Here is a 26912-nt window from a genome sequence, read left to right as displayed (position 1 = left end):
AGCCCCAGCCCCAGCCATACTCTACTCTGTGTGGGTAGGGCCTTGCTCTTTTTCCAGCAGTGATTGAGGAGAGAGGGGGTTGCTGTGTGTGTGTGTGTGTGTGTGTGCGTTTGTGTGTCTGTGTGTGCTGAGGGGGCTCCCCTCTCCTCATGGGGCGGAGGTCTGTGATTGGGCGGAAGTGTGGAGCTCAGGGGTAATGTGAATAGCAGAACGGAGAGATCTGCTCAGTGTAAACTCCCAGCCTCGAGTTATGTGCTGTGACAGACCTTAGGGACAACGCCTTCCCACACACACACACACACACGCGCACACACACATACACCCGAACACACAGCCAGTTATATCGTGGCGGAAGGCCTGCAGAGGCGGTGATGCATTTCTAAGAATCAAGTGTTGAATGAAATGCAATTTATACCACATCTCATACAATTGAAGTCGTTGGACCTCATTTGATTTGATATGGTTTAGTTTTAATTCATGACTCCGCAGTCCGCAGGGGCGCATTTGTTTATTCATTTGCCTCGGTGTGATACATGGTTGAGGTTGGGGAGAGTGGTTTCAGGGTAAACCTGTACACAAGTGAAGGCTTCCTGTGTTTACAACACAGGCAAACATGTCTGAACACAAACCACGCGGCTTCTCCGCGCGCTCCAAACAAACGGCGCCGATGTAGGCTCGCGTGCGTGCGTGCGCGAGTGACCGAGAGACACGGGGAGAGAGAAAAAGAGTGCGCGAGGGATGTCGAAAGAAAAGAAGTGTATTAGGCAATCATTGGAGAGGAGTGAGCTCCCCCCCCAATGCTTCCTCCACCCCCCCACCCGACCCCAGCCCTGCACCCACTCCAGCACAGCCTGTTTCCAGTCAAGCCTCATGCTCAGCCCCTGACGAGAGTGCCACATCTGCTCCCCCGTACCTCAGGGGGGAAGGGGAGGAGGGGGGGGTGGGGTGCTTTGTCACACCCTCTCCGTCCATCTGATTGGCCGTGCCCATTGGTTAAATAACGAGCGTTGGGAAGTGATCGGGAAAGACTTTGGGATCAGGCAGTAAGCGATGGGGCCCGAGTGGCGCCCAAGATCCCCGGCCCCTCGTACGTCGCTTCGGATTTCACGGGCAGAAACAAACACGAGATAGATGTTGTTTCTTTCAAAAGCTCCCCTTTGAGATATCCTTACACTGATTGGATGAAGAGAAACGAAAAACAGTGAAACCTCCTTAGCACGTTTTACAGAAAAGTGTAAATTAATTGTGTTGCTGTTGTCGTTTCAACCGCATATTCCAAGCCTCATTTGCGGTTCATTGAGGATTTCCCCCCCCTCCCCCCCCTCCTTCTTCGTACAACAATATAAATTGCTTTCATGATGGCTAAGCGGCTGCAAATTAAAGTGCGGAAAATGTTTACCTGTTTACTTAAACGACTGCTTTTTCTCACCCTCACGTGTTGTGATATGGTCTTTAACAAACACGAGCGAGGGAAGTGCCGGGTAGTCTTTGTGATGTGTGCAACTCCCCAACTGGGAGTGAGGGGAGAAAAGCAAGCGTAGAACAGTATCAGCGATCCAGAGAAACAGCCATGACGCGGCTTAAAACAACGGGGAATCTCAGGCGAAGGTGCATAGCTGCATGGCTAACAGTAGAACTTGGCAGCGGGACGGCTATTTGCCAGCCCATCTGTAAGTCCTTTCTGCAGACTTTAGCTTTGATTCGAGGTCTAACTCTATAAGGCCCAGTCTTCTGTGAGAACATTCCACTGAGGGCAGCGTGCTGTTAGATATGGAACAAGGCATTAGTCAGTCCAATCAACTGGCCATCCTCTCACTTCCCAGTCAGACACAGTTCCTTCAGAGTTGTTTGCTAGCACTCGCATAACTTTGTTGGCGAGCTCGGCTCGTGTGCCGTTTTCTGTCATAGATCGACTTTATAATGAGTCTAGACTAACGCGTGTCTCAGCTGGTCCCATTTAAAGGTTTGTTTCCTGGTGTTAATACTCTGAGGGGGCGGAGTCGGCGGTCAACAGCAAGCTCATGGGCTTGTTATCGTGTGCAGAGTTTGTGGAGATAGCAGAGGGTGATTAACATGTTATATGCATTATATAACACACGCGGGCTGGCATGGGCGCGCTCGACTTAATTTGTCGATGATCCCGTCATCTGTCGCCGTGTTCAGGGGGCTATTAATGCAGGAGCATCCGTCTCTCTCTCTCTCTCTCTCTCTCTCTCTCTCTCTCTCTCTCTCTCTCTCTCTCTCTCTCTCTTTCTTTATCAATTTACCACTCCTTCTCTTTTCACACACACACACACACACACACACACACACGCGCGCGCGTGCACGCTCTCACACAGGGCACGCACAGAGCCCCCCCCCCCCCCCATCAGTCTCATCCATATGTCACCTCGCCATCTCCCACCCTCGCTGGCTGAGGTGTGCTCAGCCGGCGCATTCTTTCTAACGAGTCCATACATCCCCCCCCCGTGCACTGGTGTTGTCGCGCAGATTTCTATTTTTGGCGACGTATGTTTGCGTCGAAAAGCGGGAGACTTCTCCTGTCGGTGTGTTAAAGCCTAGTGTGTGTGTGTCCCCCCCCCCCCCCCCCCATAAAAAAGCAGTCAAACCTCTCATACTGTATCAGACATGAAGGAGTGCGTTCATCCTGGTCATCCTGGACGGCACGTGGCTCTGACGGTGGCAAGGCCGTACGAGTAGCAGCAGCAGCAGCAGCTCTTCAAGTGGCTCGGGCGGATTATTGAAGACCAGGCGGCGTCTGATGTTGAACTATCTGTGTGCGGCATATACACAGTACCCGTGGTTCCTCTTTTGGGATTGAACCCAGGGTTTCCTTCCGGATTTCTGGGGGGAGCGGCATCGATTCTTCCTCGAGACCGATTAAAGACGAGGGGAGGGGGGGTGGGGTGGGGGTGGGGGGGGGCGTGTTACGAAACGCGAGGTCCCTCCCCCTGTCTCTGCCGCCTTTACGTGGAACGCTTCTGATTAGAAGCGATTGTTTCCCCCCCCCCACCCCTCCTCACCCCCCCCCCCTCCTCACCCCCCCCCCCCTCCTCACCCCCCCCCCCCCGGTCCTCGCTATTCCCCGACAGCTGAGGCATCACCCACGTGCCGCACCTCATCGTTCAGAGAGAGGGCCCTTCACGATGGCTGAAGTGTAGTCTATAGAGGGGGGTGGGGGGGGGGAGCGAGGGGTGGGGGGGGGGGGTCATGTTTGCTTCCCTCTTCCTTTTAGACGAGCCATTTGTCACTCACTCTGTTTGTGAATCGGAGCACTTCACTCTGGCTAGTGAGTGTCGAGGATGGATAGGGACGGCGGGCGCCCCAGACGACTTCGGCCATAAAACAAATGTTATTATGTCAAAAGAGGCCCCCGCAAACATAAATTGCCGGTGTAGTGCGTTGCATTTGGAAAATGTAAAGTGCTTCCCGTAGTTTGTTACGGGGGCTGGCTTTTGTGACAGCCTCGGTTCGACTCCAACGAGCGCGTTCCTGTCAAGGGCAACGCCACTGGGCATCGGGGGGAGAGAGGGATTGAGGCGGGTCGCGAAGGAGGAGAGATTTAGAGGCAGGACGGAGGGACAGATAGGAAAGAGAGAGTGAACGACAACTGCTTCTGCTAAACACGGCACTCTCCCAGGCAGTCCATTACATTTCCGAAATTAAATAGGTATCGTCTTAAAATATTTAAAGGTCAGATGAACGCCGATAATGGATTTCGACAGCCATTAAGCCCCTCGATTGCTTTCTAATGTGGTTAGGGAAAGACATCGGACGCAGTTGGCGCCAAGCTGAGACGGGGGAACGCAGAGAGCCCCTTCCTCGCCAGCGCCTGTGCGACTCCACGGCGACCCCTCGACAGGGTCGAGTCCGGCTCGCTTTTGGACGCTCGTGGCGGGGAAAAAGACATGGTTTTTTGTTCTCTCTCGTCAGCCAGATCCCGGGAACGCGCAGACTGCTAACTTGTCAGCGCTTTCTCCCTCTGGCCACCCTGGAACAGGGTGTCAATCCCTCCATGCCATATCCCTACGCAGCCGCTAAAACGTCTCCCCCCGCTGTTTAGCGATGGGGGGGGGGGTCTGTGTGACAAGAGACGGATTCTTTTCGAGGATGGGAGAGAGAAACCAGCTGAAAATGCTACTGGGGGAAGGCCCGGACCAAGTGTGGCAGCGTTGCAATCTGGGGTTGGTCGTCTGCGTAGTATCAGGGGTTCCAGGGGGGTGGTCAATACAGCGCAAGGGGTTTAGTGGTTTGGTTTAACAAGCTGATCTTGAATCTGCTCATAGAGGCAACATTACACCACCCCCCCCCCCCCCCAACCTACCCCACACCTCAGGCTCTTTCAGTTTGGAGTAGCGAGCCCCTTCATCACGAGGGCACGACAGACTTCAAAATGGTGAGCCTTCTCTCGGCTTTGACCGTCTTCAATATTCAGAGGAAGAAGTAAAGACAAACATTTTTTTTTAGGCCTCTGACAGCGGACGCACTCCTGAATAATTTGTGAAGGCAAACGCAGGGGAACATTAGTTTCAGCTTCAGTTAGATTCACTCTGAGGGTGAGGGGTGGAGGGAGGGGCGGAAGGATGGTGTGTGTGTGTGTGTGTGTGTTTTTGGGGGGGCCCAATTTCTTTGTTGCGCTGTTGTCTTAGTGTGGGCACAATTAGAGCAAATGTTTTTGAGGCCCGTAGTATCAGCACCAAGTGTGCCTTCGGAAAGCAACCAGATCATGCCACACCCCTGCTGACAGAGAACGGAATGAGAGCAGAAAAGCTTCACTCGAGCTTTGCTTTCAAACACAAAGAGAGAAAAAAGAACGAGTTGAAGAAGCGAGAGAGAGTTTGTGTTTTGTTATTTTTTTACACCGACAAGGATTCCCGTCGAAGGCGGTCTGAAGACACCTGTCTGATCCAAAATCTCAAATCCCCTTTTTTTCAAAAGCATCTCACTCCTCATACCAGAAGCAGTTAACGACCTGTTAGCATTTCCTTCCTTCAGAACTTATCCCCCTCCTGGCCTCGTGGATGATGACTGACAACCTAATGACAATGTGTGTGTGTGTGCACATGGATCTTAGTCCCTGAGTTGAGATGCTGCAACGAACAAGCTGCACAAACCAACCAGAATCTGTACCGGTATGTGGAAGCGGACGACGCTGACGTCATCCCCGGCCTCGGCTCTGAGATCATGTCGAGACTTGCGGAGGAGAGAGACCTTGCGGAGGAGAGCGACCAAACCCTTGTTTCTTTCCGCGTGAAACATGGGTTAACAAGTACTCAACAACTTGAGCTACTACACAGTAACCCCTCGCAACCTCGTTGGTCACGGCCAGCCAGGAGAATCAATGTGTCGAATGAGACGCTGCCAACTTCTACCGAAGACCTGTGTGGGCTAGCCCCGGTGTCTTCTCTCTCGTTTTTTGGAGCTCAAGAACGTCTCCTTTGAAGTTTCCCCTACGCGGCTCCTCCAGATGTGAGTTGACGCTGTGTGTGAGGCAACTTCCTGTCAGCCCCGGGATTAGTCCCCGTTTATGACCGGGGGGTTTAGGGTTAGACACGACACCAAACTTCAAACCTGCCCCGGCCCGGCCCGGGCCTCGCGACCACGCCCATTCCTGGCAGCTGCCTTCGCCTTGTTTTCCTTGCGTTTCTAGTACCTCTCTTACACCTCTTTCGGCCTCCCCTCCCATCCCCGACGCCCGAGGGCACCTTTCTCGGAGGGAGAAGACCATTTATATAACCACTCATTCACGTGTCACTCCTCCCACGACTTTGTTCACACCGGTAAGCGATTCTAGGAGAAGGAGAGAGGGCGGATGAATGCTGCCTGTGCGCTATTGTACAGTCATCGGTATGGACAAGCCTTGAACGGGCCTGGGCCTGTGGATCGTTTGATCAGGCCGTGGAAGTGTTGCCATTGAAGGTACCCACAGCCCCAAACCTTACAAGGGCTCACAACCTTCCATTGTAGTTCAGAATTTAACCCACGTTGGAGCAAGTTATTTGGGTCCAGACCTAGGGCTCGTGCATTTATTATTATTATTATTATTATTAATAATAATAATAATAATAATAATAACTTTTTTCAAATTAGTAATAATAATAACTGTGTTAAATGACTGGAGGGTCACACTGACTTAGGGCTCTCCCTTTTGGATGGTTAATGGAAATGGAGATCACCTAAGCCTGACTGGCCAATCGCTGCTCACTTTCACTTCTGTAATTTCTCGCCAAGCAAGCTATTTTGTACAAAACAAGCATCTTCCTTTGCAGGTGCAAACACTTGTGTGTTACGTAGCTATTTTTGGTTCCCCCCCCACTCCTTCCACCTCCCAGCGACTGTTTCACACACTGGGCCCTTTGCTGCGTGTGAACGAACAATGTGCACATTTCCATTCACTCATGTTCTTGAGCTGAAGCACCCCAAAGTGATTTCACTAACACATCGGCGGGCTGGACGTGATGTCACGCGCGTACATTAGCCTGTTTGCTAAGAGAAGCTATCAAGCGCCGAATGACTCGGGCAGACAAAGCGCTGGGCTCGACCCTGGCGAACCCTGTGTGGAAAGTCAGTCGTGTTTGCACTTGATCATACGAGGCTATAAAAGCAAGCAGAGGGGAGACGAGAGCGTCTCGGAAGAGGGAGGCGAGGAGAGTCTGCTGGCAGCCATGCTAGAAGATTCTTTTGTGCCAGTGCCAGCAGTTCCGTAACCCTCTCATTAGCCAGGGTTTACTGTGTGTGCTGCCTGGGCCTATGGCTGGCCTTTAGGCTTCAGCAGCCTGCGACAACAACAGCGACAGTAGGACCGCTCGTCATTAATCTCCTCTTTCATGGAACGAACCGGCAACAAAGACTTGCATATAGGCTGTATCCAACAACAAAAAATGGTGTATTACTTATGATGATAACTGAAATGATTGGAATCGAGGTACTGGTACATTCTGGATTAGTTAGGATGAAGAGACTGGTACACTCTGGAACGATTGAGATAAGAGATGTCGGTTACATTCTGGAATCATTGGGGAAGAGGTCGTACAGTCTGGATTGATTGAGATACAGGTAGTGGAACATTCTGGAATGAATTTGAAGAAGTAGGCCTACTGATACATTTGGACCAAGTATTGGTCCTTCTCCTCAGTTCCGCAGACCTGGTCCTGTCAGGGCAGGTCCTGTGCTGTTTTCTCAACCGGACGTGATGACATCATATCATAGAGGCAGCCTGTTGTTCGAGTGAAGTCATCAGGCTTCTGGAACATCCTCGTTTGCGGGGACCAGGAAGAAGGGCACCACTGTTCAGCCACTGAGCTAACTAATGCTTTCATGCTGTCATCTGAAACCTTTTGTTTACAGTTTATTTACCGTGTGTTTACGTAGACTAGAAGTTGGCCTAGGCTAGAGGACATGGTTATGACTCTTTTTCCACATGCAGTCCTTCGGGTCTTGAAATGTTTTCTGTTTTACTTTCCTGACCTCCGGTACAGGCAGGACACAATCTTGTCTAATCCACAACCCCACACCACTGGACTGGAACACATTCCCTCCAGCCTTTAGTCTCCATTGTGAAATAGTAGGCACAGCCATAACGTGAGTTATCGGGCCAATGTTGTGACAAGACTTCATTTTGGCAGAACGTGCCAACAAAAGCAGGTAAGAAGGCTAGTGAATCTTCAAAGGGCCCCACAACGCCTGCATTATTTCCATGGATGGAGGGATTAGCTCTCTCAGCAGACGGAGGGAGAAGAAATGTTCAAGGCTGGTTTTATTTGCCTGCTAATTAATAACAGATGTCAGGTACAATTGTCAAAGCGTATTTACGGTGGTTAAATTGTTTCCTGATTTTCGTCGTAAGAGCGCTCCATTCTTGTCAAGGCTAACAGGAAGAAAGTTGCTACCATTGTCTGTGTAGAACTTTTAACAGCACCGAATCCCCTCCCTGCCTTTTCACTAAAACGTCATATTCCCCGGTTGGTGAGGTTTAGTAAATACGTTTGGTGAGATAGGAAATGTGGTGGCTGTTTACTGGATTTGTCAACTGGAATCTCCTCGACACAGAGTGTTCTGAATAATTTCCTGTGATTACACAAGCGGCGTCAACGTCGTTATTGGATCACCATTGTTAATGACAGTCCAAACAGAAAAGGTGTCACCTCATAATTGCGAGACTTAATTCTGCGATTCACATTAGGTCTAGATGTTTATTTGCCAATTCAGTTGAGTGGAAGGACGAGGGTTCCACAGGAAGGCCTCTCGGTGTGTTTCAACAGTACAGCGGGGTCGTCTCCTGTCATTAGAAAGCTTCAATAGGTATTAGCTTCAGTAGATCAAGTGTATACACCCATCAGTTTTCAGCTTCCGCTCAAGGACTCATCTTAAACCTGCATTCCTTCTCTCTCCCCCCCCCCCCCCCCTCTCTCTCTCTCTCTCCATCCCCCCTCGTTCTCCCTCTTGATTATTGCCCATCACAAGCAGCAGTCGACTCGCAGCATTCCTTTTCCATGAAAACCCTCTGCTTTTGGTGCCGGCGGTCCATCGCCTTGATAAAAAACCCGATTCAGACCCGTTCTTGCCATGCCTTCATCTGCATCACCGGAGTATTGTTTAAATAGTTCTGTCCCTGTGCTTTTTGAGTTGTCCGCATACGCGTTCTTTTTTAGTTTTGGGTCCCCGTGTTGTGATTGTGTTTGGAGATCTAAGTGGCAGTTGGCAAAGCTTCACATGGACACATATCTGAATGATAAACACCGTCAAAAGAACCAGTCTCCCGCTTATTCTCCGCCGTGGAAAAGCCGTCTTAATATCCATAATCTGCCTTTTTGGACTGGCATCTGTACCTTTCTTAAAAAAAATCGAAAGCTATTCATTCAAGTGAGTTGTGTTTGAACTTGCTAATAGTTCCCCCCCCCCCCCACCCCTTTCTCCCTCTATAAACTCAGAACTTTTTTCGACGTCTCCGTTTTTTCCTCTTCATTTTGCGTGCCATTAGCTCTCCAATCTGTTATTTGTTTTTCTCCTTTAATGTGTTTTTTGAACAAAGGAGTAGAAAACAAACACAAGAAAGCACACCCCAGCCAGAATCTGAAAGTGCACCACCAAGAAGAGTGCAGCCAAGCAGAGCAGGGGCATGTCGCTGGTACCAAACTTTTTTGCTCCAGATGTTCTAATTATAGCGGCACAGAGACTTGATAATAACAGGAAACAGAGGGAGAGAGAGAGAGAGAGAGAGAGAGAGAGAGAGAGAGAGAGAGAGAGAGAGAGAGAGAGAGAGAGAGCATTGTCGTTGGGACCAGGTTATTGTAGGCTGCCGCTGACCCTTCCAGACCAGCAAGGCTCCCACTGAAACCCTCGGGTAAGAAACCGCTTCGCTGGATGTATACCTCCTAACTTGTGGGTGAATGAGTTGGGTGGGAGCGTGCATGCGTGGGCTGAATGGAAAGTGTGCATGTGTGTGTTGTGATAAAGGGACCCCCCAACCCGCTCTCTTCTCCTCTCCCCCTCCCTGTTCTCTCCTCGTGGCTCGCAACCCTCCGTTCAGGTCCCCCCCTGGCCCTGGCCAGGTGGCGGGGGCGGAGAGTAGAGGGTGGGGGCGGAGAGTGGAGGGTGGGGGGGGGGGGGGGGGGGTCGGGGGGGATTGATGTCTCCAGAAAAGGACTAATGACCTGTCTACAGTGTGGCGAAGCTCTGATTAGAAGTTATGGTTAAAGAGCCGTCGAAAGGTTCGAGTGACGCTCGCGTTCGAGTCGGAGGTTGTAGCTTGCCGGAGAAGCCCAGGAGAAAGAGGAGCCCCTTTGAATGCCTGCCGTCTCTAGAACATGGCGGATTAGCGTTTCAACAGGCTCAGAACTGTCAGGGACTGAGCTTGATACTGCACCCGTACAGTTCTACTTCATTTCTTCCCCCATGTGATGTTGAAGAGACATGAATACTCCTGGGGTCCGCTTCATGCGCTTCCAGGTTCCCATGGAACACACTTGAGTTTTTTTTTCTCGAGGAAAACAAACACTTTGGCTTGTCTCCTCCCGAAGATGGGGGGGGGGGGCACCGTGAGTGAACAGGCTTTCCCTGTCTGTGTGGTCCTGCAGTTTCATGCTCCGACGTGGGCAAGTTTGGAGCGTAGCTCACCTTCAGTGAGCAAAGAATTACACGCGAAGATGACAGCTCTTTTTCCCCAAAGGCTGTCATCTTTTTGTTCTCTCTGTTGTCTCTTTACTCTGCTTTTCTTTCTCCCCCCCTCTCTCTCTCTCTCTCTCTCTCCCTCTTTTTTCCCTGTGTCTTTCTTTCTCTCTCTCTCTGTCTCTGTCTCTCTCTCTCTCTCTCTCTCTCTGTTTCTCTGCAAAAAACAAAAAAAATGCTAACCACCTCCTAGGATGCATCTCTAACTGTCAGGCTGTGGCATCGGCTGAATCAAAGCCCCTTAACCACCAACAACGGGCGATAGATTAGAGAACAAGCCTTGGTTTTCCTCCGGCGGTAACAGGTGCAGGAACAGGGAAAGAGATATCAACCAACGTATAAAGCGTCCTATACAGTCGAGCGCCCCCAGAACAAGGTTTTGATACAGTGTTTTGCACGCAGCAAGGTCGCGCAGCTTCTTGTCTCAGCGCTATCTCGTCCGTGTGTGTGACGCCGTGTCTGACAGAATGTCACTCACACTGCAACGCTTGTGTAACAACAACAACAACCTCAGCCTCCGATCTGACCCAGAACCCTCCCTGTTTTCTCGAGAAAAAAGAAAGAAAAAAAGCCACCAACACAACAGACTTTATTTAACTGTGAGTTCAACAGGGAATTAGACGACGAGATTGTCCTTCATGTTGTCTAGTTCTCAGCACGAGCCGCGGTCTTGTTTCACTAAGGAGATTTCTTTGTGCCTGGCAGTCCAAGGCCGCCGGATAACGCTAGGGAGGGTGGGACAAGGACTTTATGATAACTTAAAGGATTTAAGAGTTCAGATTATGGCCTCTCCGGCTTCATCACAGCGGCTTATTTTCAGTCTTAACACACTATCAATCGCTCAGAGTCATAGCCATAATGAGCGGGGAGGGCCACGGTGGGGTTTGTGTATGTGCGTGTGGGGTTAGGGGGGTAGGGGGGGGGGGTCCTCTTAAGGGGATCCCTGGCCAAACCCCTTCTCACCACATTGCAAAATGCCCCCCCCCCAAAAAAAGATCAAGTGGTGATTTGTTTTTCGGGGGAAGAGGACTGCAAATGTAAACGGCATGGTAGTCAACTCCACGGGTCTTTTCGCCCGCGTGAGCCTGCCCGTGGGTGTCCGAGCTTGTTCCGGAACACTTCCCCACGCAGAGGACGCTATCGCCTGGCTGTGGAATATGGACTGACAAGATACACCGGGTCACCCCTTGTCTCAGGGGGGAAAAAAGATAAGCTTGACCCTCCACATGGCCTACTGAACTCTGAGGTGGCTTCTCGCCATAACAAAGCACTTGACTGCAGATTGGGAGGCGTGGGGGCGGTTATCTAAGAAGAGGTTTTGATAACCCAAAAAAGGGGGCTTTCCCTTCCTGACTCTTACGTTTGGTGACCCTCCCCTGTCCTATCTGCTTACTGCTTCCTCTGTGGAGTCACTGTTCGGCTTTCGAACAGAGAGTGTGTAACACCTGTTAGACACCGTTTTTTTTCTTCTTTTTCTTTCTATTCCCTCGATTGTCTGCAGCTGTAGAAATAAAAAAGAGGCCGATAAATTATTCATCGCGGACATGAATTCCCCGGTCCGAGGAACATGCTGAATCAAGACTGGTTGGTTCATGGCGGACGACTATCTCTCTCCGTTGCTCTCTCTCTCTTCCTCTTTTCCTCGCCCTCTCCCACTGTATATATGTAACTGTCTGTCAATCTCTCTTTTTCTTTTTCCTTCTCTCTCTCTCTATTTCTCCCCCCCCCCCCCCCCCCCTTTCATCTCCCTTCCCCCTTCATGTCTCCCCCTCTGCGGTCCTCTGCCGCGCTGGGGGAAAAGAAGAAAACAAGCCCAATCATTGTTGTTCATGTTAGTATTCATCCAAAACCGCCGACCATTTGCATGTTAACACCCAAGAAAAACAAAACATCACAAACATCGCTGACTTTGAGGAAGTACGCAGCTCTCTTCCAGTGGGGTTGCGTTGCGACGTGCCCGGGCCTGGCTCGTTCGCAACGCAGGCACTCTGATGTGCGAAAACGTGACGGGACTTCGTTTTCAGAGGTGGACGAGGGGCTTTAGGATGACGATGAGGACTGATCCTGCTGGTGCGCAGATCCACGACTCCTTCAGAAAGCAAGGGAGGAACCCTGAAGGTGACCAGAAGAGGAAGCACCCTGGAGGTGACCATGGAGGCAGTGATGATCCCTGGAGGTGACCAGGGGAGGGAGAGAGGAACCCTGGGTGCGAGGGGCGGCGGGGCGGCGGGTCGGGAGGGGATCATGAGAGTCACGACCAGGGTCGCAAATCCAAAACAGACCCCCGGCGCAGGGCTGTCAACAGGATGGAACTCGTCCCAGGAAATGATCATATCCCCCGGGTGGCGGGCAAAGGAGGAAGGAGCGCTCATAAACATCTCCTGTACGGACGGTAATGACGAGGTCAAGGAAGTGAACCACGTCCTGCCTCCATTGTGATTGTCGGGCTCGCAGAAACCCTCCCCCGCCATCCGCCCTCGCTGTCGCTAGCTCTCTCTCTCTCTCTCGCTCTCTCTCTCGCTCTCTCTCTCGCTCTCTCTCTCTCTCTCTCTCTCTCTCTCTCGCTCTGTCTGCATGTTCTGTCCCAAAAACTGGGGGTGCCATATTTTCTTTGGGTGTGTGTGTGTGCCCCGTGCCTCGCCGCACATGGCGGAGAGAAAGAGGGAACTCGCTGACACCGAGCAACTGCCTCATACGTTGGCCACAAAAACGTAAACTGGCGTGCCCGGGCAGAAGCCTGTGCCATCTCCGATGCTGGTGTCCAGGCCCTCTCTGCTCGGCCTCGTCTGACAGCAGCCCAGGTGCCCTGGGGAGGGGGGGGGGGGGGGGGGGGAGGGGGGGGGCAGGTGCTGTGGAAAAAAGGCGCTAAAAGTTAGGGAATGTCCCTGTACTTACTGTAAGAGCGTCTGCCAAATGACTAAATGTAAATCTTAGCACGGTCTCCAGGCACTGCCTGCCGCTGAGGCGTACCACCCAACGAGCTTGTATCGCTTTCAGTGATCTGCTCTCGATGTTGGGAGGGGGGGGGAGGAGAGATAGGGCGCTCAGGACCTTCAGGCGGAACGAGGAAGTTGGGAGGAGGATTCTCAGTCGCCCCCCCCCAACCCCAGCCCCCTCTTAGCTCTGCCCCCCAGGTTTACAGGGCTGTTAATGTCATGCTACATAAGAACCTCTGCGTCAGCCCCGGCGAGTTCAAAAGGTGCCCGGTCATCGGGAAATGTACCCAAAGAAAGAAAAAGAAATCGGCAAATGTTTTTTCTGCGGCCATGTCAGATTTTGGGGGGGTAGAACTGCTAGCTCAGCCCCGGCTGCGTTCTTAAAGTCCATGTTGTCCCGTTCCCGAATGCTCAGGCTTTGATTTCAGCTGTGGGTTGACTTTGTAGCACGCGCGGGTCACCAAAAGTGCCGCCCTGGACTTGTTTATCAAGGTGTGTTTTCCTCAGACAGGGTTCATGGCTGAACTCGCTGACGGGACTACCAGACACTGCTGTCAGTTGTTCCCTAGTCCGCATGAGTTGACAGCTTCTAAACAAACAATTCTCCAGACGGCCGTCTTCCTGCTCCTCATTGGCCAGAGAGAGAGTGAGAGCAAAAAAGAGAGACAAGGGAGAGTGTGAGAGCGTAAAAGAGAGACAAGGGAGAGAGTGAGAGCGTAAAAGAGAGACAGGAGAGAGAGAGTGAGAGCGTAAAAGAGAGACAGGAGAGAGAGAGTGAGAGCGTTAAAGAGAGACAACCGAGAGAGAGTGAGAGCATAAAAAGAGAGACAGGAGAGAGACGGTGTCCTCTGAGGGATTAACCTCAGACCTGAAGCCTTCTGTTCTTTTCAAACGACTCGCCCCAGTCCAGAACATTCTGTCGCCGCACTATAAGGACGGCACAGCCAGACTCCCTCCACATTCTCATAGTCCCAACACCTGCATGTGTTGTGTTCCCCCCACCCACCCACCCACCTCCTCCCCTCCCTCTCCTCCTCCCTCTGGATGAGTAAAGTCTGGTCTGTCCATCAGGACGTTTGTGGGGCATTTCCAGACAGGGAGGAGCAGAGGGGATGAGAGGGGAGGTGTGTGTGTGTGTTTGCGCGTGTGAATTGGCGTGTGTGTGTGTGTGTGTGTTTTGTGCACATTCCAGGGCTCTGGTTGCACATGCTCTCTGTTTGATAAAGCACCTGTGTCTGACGAGCGGGTCAGCCGGCCAGTTAATCGGCGGGCCGATACGCGAGGTTATTTATAGACCGGTAGGAAGAGCAGCAACCCCCCACCCTGCCCCCCCACCCCAACCCCCCCCCCCCCCCTCCCCCCACCCTATAATTAATAACACGCCGATGTCAGACCGCAGCCAGGCAGCGGTGGCTAAGCGTTGGCAAAGCGAGCGTCCGCCTGTACGGGTAAATGGAAGCACCTGGCGCTCTCTGTGCTCTCATGCTCTGTGATCTGTAAGCTGGCCTGCCTTTCATCAGTCTACTCTCTCGCTCTCTCTCTCTCTCTCTCTCTCTCTCTCTCTCTCTCTCTCTCTCTCTCTGGGCTCTGCTTATAGGACTGCCTTTCATCAGCCTGTCACTTCTGACGGCACCCCGGCATAAGGGATGGCGGGTCGGTTCGTGTGCGCGCGTGTAATCACTGCCTCTCTGTTAGGGGTGCCCTCTCCGCAGGGCTCGGCCTTGCCCTCGGCCCCTGGGGGTCGCCCGGGTGACCCCTTAGCCCGGCCCGGGCTCTCGTTGCCCACGCCCATCATCCTCCGGCAGGCGCTAAACAGCCGTAATGGCCGGGCATACATCTGAGGTGATGTGTGGTCCGCCGCGGGAGGCCAGCAGGGAAAGCTGGGATGTCGGAGCTGGTCTTCCCCCTCCCTCCCTCCCTCCCTCCCCCCCTCCCTCACAGAAACTGCTGCTGCGGGTCACTGGCAGGTGATTTGAAACACAAATAAGTATGCTAATACAGGTGCGCGCGTTTGATTTCAGCACGGAACCAGCGTCAACTATAGGCGTGTTTGCATAACGTTGATTCTATGTCCAGGTCCGTCGGTTCGTAAATATGTTGCCGCCAAGTGCTGCTCTTTGGGGATATTGTTTGTTCGACCTCTTTCAGCCGCTGAATCCCTCCGCGAAAAAGCTGCGCGCGGACCTGCATGGCGTCTCCAGTCAACCAGGAACTTTCCTCCCCCCACAATAAAAAAAAAAGCTCCAAAAGAATAACATTTGCGCTCAACTGGTTTGAATACCTGTTAGCCTGCTGTAATACCAAACCATTAGGTGCACTTGTTTGCACAGTGGAGGCGGCCCTATTTGCTCAGCAGGCCCCCCCGCGGACCCAAAGTATCCAACTGGGTTAGCTGTAGGCCCGGGGTGTGTGAGACGGGGGAGGCGGATGAGACGTCGCTGTGGGTCGAGGGCGGATGGGGGGGAGGGGGGGAGGGGACACAGCACGGTGGAGTGATTAGGTGGAGAGACTGATAAGCAATCGCTGCTCTGCAGATTTGTCATTGATTAGCCTTTGGCCTCACGTTCAGCCGCGAGGTGATCCGAGATAACTCGTCGGGACGCCACTTGTGTGAATCTGTGTGTGCGTGTGTTGGGGGGGGGGGGGCGTGCGTGCGTGCGTGCGCGGCTCATCGAGGCTCCCGCTCACCTCCCTTCCCCATGCACATCCGCACAATTCGCTCCCCGCCGAGTCTCCTCACTCTCTCCACAGTCGCTCTCCACGCTTCGAGGAAATCAGGTGCATATTGGTGTGTGTACGCGCGTGTGAGCTTGTGCATGTTTTCTTCTCTTTTTTTTTGGGGGGGGGGGGGGGGAGAAGCGTGTGCATGAATGTGTTTGTGGATTAAAGCCTCCCACACCCCCACCCCCCACATGCCTTACACCCCCCCCCCCCCCCCCCGCCCCCTCCTGTGTGAATGTGGGAAGCCATTCAGGCTCAGTGAGGCAGAGCTCGAGCTCTACTCCTCCAGCCTCCTCAGGAACAGAACAAGCTGCAAGAGCAACTGGAGACATCTGGTCTCCGCTCAGCTGTACCCGGGGGGGGGGGAGGAGATGGGGGAGGGAAGGGGGGGAGGGGGGGGGCGCTCAGGCCTTTGTCTGCACCTGCTAATGACAGCCAGGCCTCGCTAAGCCCAAAACACACCTCCTCCACTGGAATGTGGACGCGGAGCCGTTTCCCCCCCCACCCCACCCCGCTGACCACGTCGTCAAGACGACACCTCGCCCGGTGCCGTCGGCCGCTTCACCGAAAACCGGCCGCGGCGTTCCCCCGGCAGGTTCAGAAAGTGGGTGTTTGTGTGCGCGAAAGCGAGGGAGAGACACGAGATAGAGACGGAGAGAGAGAGGGAGGAAGGGCAGACTGATAGTCTGCTTAATTACAGAGAGGAGGGCTGAGAAACAGAGAACAGTGGGGCTACTGAGCACAGACAGGTGCTGCCGCGCGCACACACACACACGTACACACACACACCTACACACACGCTCACACACACACACACACTGACCCTGCCTCAGAGCTCCCACAACGCAGCCACTGTCCTGCCAACCTGGCCTCATTTATTAGCATCCTCCCAGGCAGCTAGGAAGACTAGCCAGCCACTCAGCAGGTTTCCAGCAGATTAGGAAAAGATGGAGGATGGTCGAGAGGGGGATGGGGGGGATGGGGGGGGGGGGGGTGCAGGACGGTTTAGGAAGGAAGAAAGGAAAAGGAGAAGAAGAAAGGAGCCTACGAGCCGTCCTACTCTGGAGATAATAATACGACAGTGCACAAGATCGAACATATTTAACAGGCCGTCCTGGTACTGTGAGACTCAATCATGTGGTTTTGACATATTTACAAGGTTATACTTCTCCTGCCCGACCCCTCCTCCTCCCTCTCCCCATGGCCCCAGTAGAGCCTTCTCTTATCATTATTTTGAAAATGAAGAAGAAAAAAAAGAGACCAAAAAAAAAGGAAAATGTAAATAGACACAGGCCTGTTTTCCTATGACAAGCGAGATAACTGTATTAATATGGCTCTGTTTTATGTCGACCTGGTTTAATTGAATCTATGTGAAAGAAATGGTCTTGTCTGTCAGTGTAACTTCATTAGGTTGTGATGGATGCAGGGCAGGCGTAGTTGTTGCCTCTGATTGGTCGGTTAGTTTGTGTGTGTGTGTGTGTGTGTGTGCGTGTGGTTTTTTTTTTTTACTAAAGAGAGAGCTGTGCTCAGGGCTCTCTCCGGTCTCTCCAGGCAGTGGTTAGCACTCAACACACATACACAGGACATCTCATATCACTTATAATAAGGTGTTTAATATCCCCAACACGCGCATGGAATTACCGGCACCACATCTGAATATTGATAATAAAAACAGGAACCCTGCATGCCAAATAAAAGGCCCAGTGTAATGTCAATATTTACCCAGAGTCTAAAAAAACTGTGAATTATGATTTCATTGCCTTTTTTTTATTAACATTTATTTATTTATTTCTCTGTGGGTCTCGCCAGTCCCAACATTTGGTTTGGCAGCGTCTTGGCTCATTTGATTTGAGTCCTTAGTCATTTTTTTTTTTTTCCCTGCTTTTTTTTTATATATATATTTTTTTTATTAATCCGCGTTTCATTTTCCTTGAAGAAAGAGTGTGAGAGAGCGTTTGGCCAGCCACCAAACAGTGCCAGGAACTCAGTCTCTGAAGTTTCCTCCGCACCTCTGCCCAACGCCCGGGTTCCGCCTTCATGTGGCGACCCAGAGTGCACCTGGGCACGGGAGGAGAGGCAGCGGACGAGGCGTCTAAAGTGGCCCACGATGCGACGCCCCCACCAAACTCGTGGGACGTCACATTTAGCTTTCAAAACAGACTGATGGCAGGTATCTGACGCCCTGCCAACCTGCCTCTGGCTGTCGCTAACATGCCCACAGTCTGCCCACTGACGACTAGACTGGTGGCCACCAATCAGCCTCGCCCTCAACCGGAGTACCGTACTGGATCTGTAAACATCCTTCGGCTCCACTCCCCATAAAACATCCCGCCGCGAGACGGATACGAAACATACCTGCTCAACGCCTCGACCCCGTGACGAGCACGAAAATGACACACCAAAAAACGCGGCGAAAGCCCGTTTAAATAGGGCCGTGAGAGCAGGAACGACGCAGGGAAGCCAAGCTGAATCACACCAACGTTGAAATAGGGCAAACACTACCCCTGCCTGGACCCTGTCGACGAGGACTGATACGCGTGCCGTCCCAAATGTGTTTTGACAGTTGCAGCAAGTCGAGAGACGTATCTATTTCCGACGGTGACATCTCGCAGCCGTGTTTACGGGTGTGCTATTTGACGGCGTATTTTTAATCTGTGTTTACACCCAAAGCCCCCTATCCACGGCCATTGTTCCGAGTGACAGCAAGTTTCTTTCCCCCCCCCCCCCCCCCCCCCCCCCCCCCCCTCCTTTTTTTTTTTTTTTAAACCCTGGCTGCATTATCACAGTGGATTAGGGAGCACTATCGCTGGCTTTAATCCTGTAAGATGGATTTATTAAAGAAGACTGAGTGTGCCGGGCGGGCCCAGAACGAACAGGGCTAAAAGCCACAGTGGGAGAGAGGCCGGCTCGGAGCCCTGTCTGCGACGGACGGACACGCGCTCGTGTGTTTAGTCAGAGACGGATGAATCCCTGCAACCGCAAACACGACGAGGGTGAAGATAGACGAATAGACAGATAGACACACACACACGTACATAAATATATAGACAGACAGACAGACAGACAAGACAGACAAAGAGACAGGCAGGTAGCAGGCAGGCAGTCTGATAGGCAAGTAGGATGAAAGACAGACAGACAGACAGACAGACAGACAGACAAACAATAAGACAGGCAGGTAGCAGGCAGGCTGATAGGCAAGTAGGATGAAAGACAGACAGACAGACAGACAAACAATAAGACAGGCAGGTAGCAGGCAGGCTGATAGGCATGTAGGTTGACAGACAGACAGACAGACAAACAATAAGACAGGCAGGTAGCAGGCAGGCTGATAGGCAAGTAGGATGACATACAGACAGACAGACAGACAGACAGACAAATAGACCGGCAGGTAGCAGGCAGGCTGATAGGCAAGTAGGATGACAGACAGACAGACAGACAGACAAATAGACCGGCAGGTAGCAGGCAGGCTGATAGGCAAGTAGGATGACAGACAGACAGACAAACAGACAGAAACCCAAGGGTCTAGAGAGGCAGCAGATTTATCTCCCCTCTCTAAGTCTCTGGCCCGTTTCCACGGGAACACAGGTGCTGCTGGTGGTTTACGCCTTGAAAGGTGTGGGAGAGGAGCACTTCCATGTGGGCAGCCGCTGATAAGGGGAGCGATTGAGGGTTATAAATTACACCGGATGTTGGCTGAGAGCAGGAGAGGAGAGAGCGAGGGAGAGGTGAGCGGGGGTTGAGGTTGGATATCCTAGCCAGAGGCAGCTAGTAAAAAGCATCCATCTGATCTCCCTCGCTAACTGGACCCCTTGGCCAAATCAAGGATTAAGAGGCAGATAAGAGCTGGCTTTGTACTGTGTTTAATGCACTCCTCCGTGGTTCAGGGCATTGCACATGCGACGGTACTCCATAGCCATCTACTGTACTTGGAATAGTTTGGTCTAAGATGGGTTTAATAGGAAGAAAACATAAAACTCCACATTGGAACCCAGAATTAGCACCCGCAGTAAAGTGGAATACGGACGTCTCGAGTTGATGAGCCGCTTGTACAGGAAGTGCACGAGTATGGGAATGTTCGAATGTTTCGGTCCTGCACCTCTTGGCAATCCTCAGCGGCCTATCGAAAGCGATCGTAAACATCTGAAGCCCTCATGCGTTTCAAGTCCTAAATGCGTTTCAACTCCGAACCGATATGAGCGACTGTGCTTATCAATAGCGCATGCTACGAGCTCAGAAGACCCCATGAACCTGTTGACCTGCGCAGACATCCAGATGTGGCTGCCAGCGAGGTGAGCTTGATGTTCCAGATTAGGAAGGTCCTAATCGTCACTGCTGGGTGCCGAGTGAGGGGTGCCGGTGTTCACCCCGGTGGGAGGAGCCTACCACCTGGTTCCAGAACACCTGGAGATGTTTTAGAACAGATAACACACTGTGATAAGTTCCCGAGGTTCGTCGTCAACTGTTAGATCGCGCGGCTGATTACGACACAGGGCCCTTTTTCTCTCTCTCTCCCTCCTGTCGCACAGCACCACAGACCGGATAGGTGGTGACACACACTGAGATCTGAGTCCATGCCGCTACCTTCCCAATTCGGTTGTGTCCCGTGTGTTTGACTCGTGTTGGACGTTGGGAAGGGCTGGAGTCTCACAAGGCACAATGTCATGCGTGAGATGGGAGACAGTGTCATGTGCTCCTTCAGTTCTTTGCACTGGAGCAGGTTTGTTTTCATTGTATGCTAGGACAATGTTAGCACAGATTAGCCCTCCTACCAAATTCTTCTATACACAAGCACAAAGGACGTCTCTGTGAGGAGAGATTTGTGAATGACAATGAATGGACATGAAACTGTGCTGATTCAGTGAATGTGAGCGCGCGTGTGCGCTCGGCACACCAGGGTGTGTTGAATGCTGGGATAACGGGAGACGAACCACAGTCTTATCAGTTTATGACATTCAAATAAAACGTACATGTACCTGATACACAAATCAAATACAATGGACTGTTAGTCATTGTATACGAATGCCAATTGATCCTTGGTGGGTATTTTGCTTGATCCAATGCATTCTCAATGCTCTTACTTGCCGGGATTAGAGGTGTAGGGGCTTAAAGTATTTGATTGAATGTAAAACATTAAGCATAATCAATGGGGCTTAATAGGAAGGGTCATGGAGTTAAGTAAACACGTGTTGACGTTTGTCAGATAATGCAAGTGATGAAAATGTAGACGTAATCCTCTTTGGGTTCAGCCTGAGATGTAAATAATAAAGATGATCCAACGTTGTACTGGTTGTTGATAGCTGGTATCAAAGCTAACGATTTCCTTCTCTCTCCCTTTTTTTTCTCCTTCTCTCTCGCTCTATCTCTCTCTCTCTCTGCCCCCATCTCTCTCCCCCACTCCCCCTCTCTCGCTCTGCCTCTTACTCTTGTAGATATGGAGGACAGAGCGAGTGCAAGCTCTTGGGGAAACGGAAGCCGCGCTTCAAAGGTAGGACTCCAATTCCATTTTGTCGCTGCAGAATATTGCCGTTTGAACCTAACGACACAGAATGCTGTTATTTCAAAGTAATTACAGCCAGACACGACATCACCGTCCTCCTGGTGGTTGTCTCGAGGCAAAGTTATAAATAGGCATGAAAAAAAAGTGGGCTACATTGGATGAACCGTATTACTGTGGTATTACCTTAGCGGGAAGTACCGCAGACAAACAGTAGCTGGGGCTCCACAGCCTATAGCCTGGCTCCCGGCAGCCGAGGAGGCCATCTGAGGTAAGCCCAGCAACGCCACCAGACTTTGGGGGCTCAGCTGTGCAAAGGAGCGTCAAGGACACGCTATAGCATGTCCCTCCTATAGGAACCCACCGCGTAAACCCGGGTTAATGACGGGAGGAAGGCTATGGTCCATTAAGACAAAGAGTTGAATGTGTTAACGGGGGGCTGCCGGCCTGGCAGGCGAGTGATCTTCCAGGGATGATGGAGGGCTCGTCTGGGGAGCGTCGCGCGCTCGCCGTCCCCGACGCCACATCTGGACGAGGAAGAAAGCACTTCCTGTCTCTCTGTCATCGAAGACAGATTCTGTCCTTCTTCCAGCGGCGCGTGGCTCACACGCTTTTAGCCAAAGCCACGTGCAAAAGTGACGCTTTCCCCAAACCCACGAAGCTTGGCGTGGTGATGGCCTACCAGAGCTCAGCCAACACCCACATGCCTCGGAGTGGTTCCCAACCCTGGTCCTCAGGGGCACCCCTGTCCTGTACGTTGAGATGTTTCCCTGCTCCAACACACCTGATTCAAATGAATGGTCATAAGCGGGCTTCTGCACAGCTGGATAGCGACCCATTCATTTGAATCAGGTGTGTAGGAGCAGGGAAACATGTCAAACGTGCAGGACCGGGGTGCCCCTGAGGACCAAGGTCGGGAACCCCTGTCCTAGAGGAACGACGGCTGAGGCCGTTTGAGGACGGGTCACGCCGCTGGACTCACGTGCGGGGTCGACCCTCTTTTGTTTCAGAGTTACGTGGATGGTTCGCAGTACCCTCACATGACCAGCAGGGACCTGGGCTCGCACGACAACATCTCCCCTCCCTACGTCAACTCCAGACTAGCAGGTGAGTCCGGGAGACCAGCTTCCTTGAGCGGGTGTCGCTTGTGTGTGTGTGTGTGGGGGGGGGTCACCTCAGTCTGTGTATGTGCGTTTGTCTAATATGCGTTTCTTCGACAAAGTGGCAGCTTTCGTCCGTCTCCACCTCAGCGAACATGTTTATTCACCTGAAGTACCAAACAAGTTACGCGCTCGACTGGCCCCAGAGAAGCCGTGATGTAAACACAGTACATGCCCGGGCGTCGTCCGGGGGGGAGAAACAACGACTGGGGAGAGCAACGAATCGGGATGTTTTCATCCCATGTTATTGACCGCGGAGCCGCATTGGTTCATGTCAACGTGCGCCCCCCCCCCCACGACTCGGGAGTGTGTGAGCCGACTGTGAAAGTCACCCGGGTATTATGGCGTGTCATCACCCCCCCCCCCCCCCCGCTCCCCTCCACCTTACCACTGGCATGTGAGGGAGCTCTCGGTTGACTAGGGCCGTAAAGGGGACGCGAGCGAGGCATCGGACGCTGCTCACTTACCCATGATGCCCCTCGGCCCCCTGGTCCACGACTCCTCCCCCTCGCCGCCAGCGGCGAGCAAATGGCCACTGACACAGATAATTTCCTTGTGACATGAAAGTCGGAGCCTAACGAGGTCTGACTGGCTCCGTGAAAAATGTGCTCGCTCGGAGGCTCCCGGCTTTCCGGCGCCTTCTCTCCCGCTCCTACCGCCCCGGCGTCTTCCGTTAAATGATACATGACATTTTGGAAGCCCCTCGCGGTGTGTTGAGAGTAGAGCTGGTTTACAGGCGGAGGGTGTTTGGGTGGGGCGGGTGGACTCCCAGACCTCCGCACACCTCTCCCTCGCCTCTCTGTCGCCCTTGCTAACGCTGTCCCGCTATACCTCAGGCCCATTCACACACTGATAGTGGAATACAATACGACGTAACACGGAGGTCGGTCCAACCGTTTCCCGGAGGTTTCCGCCGAGGTACTCTGCGGTAGACGAGCCAGGGGGGGAGAGAGGAGTCTCTCTCTCTGTGCTAAGGAGAGGAGGTGACAGCAGCAAGGCACTCAAGTGGAAAAGACTCCATCCTGGATTATTTACACAGCCAGATGCTTCAGAAATGACAGAATCTGCAGCAGCCTGGTGCCCTGATATTCTGCAGACTGACAAGATATCCTAGTCTGGACTTCCAGACCAGATCTCGCTCACCTTTGAGCACTGCTCCGATTAGATAGCGAAAGTGAGATTGTATTTTTATTTTTTTGCAGCCAATTGGAGGTTTTGGGTTGGGCTAATCAGAAAGTGCTTTGCACTAAGTGTAGCTCTGGCCTAGACGGTCTGTCGCCCCCATACTTCTGAGGACGCCGGGGTAACAAAGACGGGGGGGACTACAAACACACGTGCTCGCCGTCTTCGCTGAAACGCCGGATCCAAAAAAGTGTGGTCTTTGAAGCCCAAAGTGGGGGGGGGGGGGGGGGGGGGGAATGGGTTTTGTGAAGCTGAAGAAATGTCCTTCCCATCTGTTGGTCACTTTGTTTTGGGAGCAAAGAAAAGCTTTGGCATCAGCGCCGCTCCCATGGCACGCATCGACGAGCCACCGAAGCAAGCGCAAAACGGAGCAACAGGTCCGCGCTCGGGAGTAAACAAGCGGCGAGAGCGAGGCGGGGGAAGGGAGGGATGGAGGGAGTGTGACGGAGGGATGAGGAGGACGGGGAGAGGGTGAGGTGTGTGTGGAAAGAGTGTGCAACAAAAAATAAGGCTTTTGCATACACATTTGGCGTTTTGTTTCGCGTGACGCTAACAAACACCCACACCCACCCACACACACCTCACACTCCCCCATTCTCCCCATCCCTCCGTGAAGGGGAGGGAAAAGAGAAAGGGGGATGCGGATCTCATATCGCCCGCGCCTCATCTCGCACCCGGGTGCCTCCGTTTCCAGTACTAATGATAACATTAAGGGAGGTAGACAGGGGAGGAATTTGGAGTGCCGACCTCACCAGCAGATTTGTTGCCGAGCGAGTGGGCGGGGAGAGAGCGAGGGAGCCCGCTGACGGTGAGAGCCGGAGAGGCCCGTCCCATCCATCCAGACAGCGTCATTACGGGGCGGGTGCCGGCTCCCATTCCCACAGACATAACTTTGCAGATTACGGTGACATCCTTGAAATAATCAGCGAGGGGATTTGTGTCATATCCGCGGCCCGGACAGATTAATCCACACAGGCAGCCCACCGCAACAGCCGCCCCACCTCCCTCCTTCCCCCCCCCCCCCCCACTGCACTGACTGGTGCTACATCCACTTTCACAGCTTCCCAGCCTTCAGCCCCCAGCCTTCAGCCCCCAGCCTTCAGCCCCCAGCCTTCAGCCCCCAGCCCTCAGGTCCCCTTCTCCTCCACTCTCCTGCCTCCAGCCCCACGGCGTCCAGTCTTCAGCCCCCAGTCCTCCAGTTCTGAACCCCCCAGCCCCCAGCCTCCAGTAGCCTCCATGCCCCCCGGGCTCGCTAGCTCCAGAGTGACATTTCCCACTGGCTCCATGCCACCTCCATGCCACCTCTCTTCCAGTTTCCCCCCTCTACCTCAGCCTCCTCCTCCCCCCGGCTGGAAGCACCACCTTCGGGTAGACGCCAGGCAGCCGGGAGCAGCCGTGACTGGGCCATTAGCATCCTGCAGGAGTCATCCGGTTGATGGACCAGCCTCTCCCTCTGCTCTGTTCGGCGCTAGCGCGAGCGGAGGGAAAGGTGTCTGTTTGAATTCATAGGAGTCGAGGCGGAAGGATTCCTCTGCCGCTGCTGTGGATTGGAGGAGAAAAGGCCATGGAGTGGGGTGGCTAGGCTGGAGAGTGACCTTGAGTCTGGAGAGAGTGGAAAAAAGAGTGGGCTGAATAGTAGTCGATGGCTCCACATTCTGTGCTGAGGTCTGTTTGAGGTATACACTCTGTGTATGTGTGCGTGTGCGTGTGCGCGCGCGTGCGTTAAGCTTGGTTTGCCAAGCAGGTGCAGCGCAGTGCAACTAACAAAGGACTCCCTAACTGTCACCGACATGGCAAATGAACCGCAAGGAAACTTCTCGACTTGTAAGCAAGTTTGCTCGACTCCAGCCCTAGTTAAGAAGTGGCTTCTTTGCATCTGATTCATGTTGTTTGCTGTAAGTGTACTTTATTTTCCTGTTCGTTCAGCAAGCCATTTTTTTCCCCCGCCGTTGGCTATTTGTTTGGATTTGGGCAAATCTGCTGACAAGATATGGCACTGGGAGATGACGCCATTGCATTAGTCAAAGTCACCTATGAGTGCAAAGTAATTTCGAGGCCAATATTGTTTGTTTTTTCTTCGATTCAGTGAAACGTTACGAGTGCTGATAAACCAATATGTGCCCTATTGAATGTTCGAACGAGGATGTAGACGTCTCCTCGATCACGTTGTGTCTGAGGAGAGAAGTAGTGTGTGTGTGTGTGTGTGTGTGTGCTTACCATCAGCCTGGTGCAGGTGTACAGGTACAGGTTCCTGACTGCATGAACCCGCCTGTCTGAACGCTTCCTTTTGAAATATGACCCTCCCTTCCCTGACACAGGTGGCTCAGTCACTAGCTTGTCTGCCGGAGGAACCCGGAGCCCCCGCCCCCCCCATTTCTCTCTGTCCTCCCCCCTTCCCACCCTCCCTCTCCACACCTCCTCATCCCTTCTCAAAACACCCCGCACCCCCGCTCTTTTCCCCCTCCCTCCCTCCCTCCCTCCCTCCCTCCCTCCCTCCCTCCCTCCCTCCCTCCCTCCCTCCCTCCCTCCCTCCCTCCCTCCCTCCCTCCCTCCCTCCCTCCCTCCCTCCCTCCCTCCCTCTGCTTCCCTCCTCCCCTCCTCTCATCTTATCCCCCTCCGCACTGCCCCCCTCCCCCCCCCACCCGTCCCTTCGTCACCTCCAGCTAACCTAATTAACGAGCGCTGGCGGAGAGGCTTACCCCCCCCTCCCCTGCCCCCCCCCCCCCCCCCCCCCCCGCGCCGGGGGGCCCGCTCCGTCCATCTCACTTCCTGCTGTCCTGCCGGAGCTCCAAGCACCAGGAGAGGCCACTCGCCCACTCCTCTACCCAGCCCCACCCCCCTCGCTTTGGGGCACGGGCAGTGCCAAGGTCGCACCCCCCTGTCCGCTGCTGGCTATGCCCGGAATAAATAAGCAGGGCGGTGGGGGTAATGGTGGGGGTGGGGTTAGGTGGCGGGGTAATGTAGGCGGGGGTGGGGGCCACTTCAACCCCCCCCCCCCCCCTCCCCCCGGAGTCACCTCGGCTCGCGGAATCTCTGCTCTCCATTTACCCCCCGGGGAGAGAGGGGTCACGGAGGATGACCCTCTCTTTATCATACCATTAGACACAGGAATGACTCGACAAAGGCTGCGCTGGAGCCACTGCCTACACGGACTGTCTGATATCGTTTTTGTTTGGTTAAAAGAACAGATTTATGACGTCACATTTCTCACTCTGGCCCATATTTTTTTTTGTCTTTTTTGTTGTTGTTGTC

General features: G+C 53.0%; 1 protein-coding gene across 7 annotated transcripts in view; it reads left to right on the top strand.

Moving 5' to 3' along the window:
* tcf4 (transcription factor 4) overlaps positions 1–26912 on the top strand; it is a 122007-nt gene that overhangs the window by 9572 nt on the left and 85523 nt on the right. For 6 of the 7 annotated variants that reach the window (XM_084693323.1, XM_084693320.1, XM_084693321.1 and 3 more), the window contains 2 exons: positions 21254–21309; positions 22329–22425. In XM_084693323.1, the coding sequence (XP_084549449.1) occupies positions 21254–21309; positions 22329–22425 (153 nt within the window). Of the gene's footprint in view, positions 1–9252; positions 9344–21253; positions 21310–22328; positions 22426–26912 lie in introns of those variants that run through there. The other variant, XM_084693324.1, reaches the window with a different exon arrangement.

This window comes from Hypomesus nipponensis, chromosome 27 (assembly GCF_054491055.1).
Source record: "Hypomesus nipponensis isolate SF chromosome 27, ASM5449105v1, whole genome shotgun sequence".
Lineage (NCBI taxonomy): Eukaryota > Metazoa > Chordata > Actinopteri > Osmeriformes > Osmeridae > Hypomesus > Hypomesus nipponensis.
This window is presented reverse-complemented; position numbering and strand designations above follow the sequence as displayed.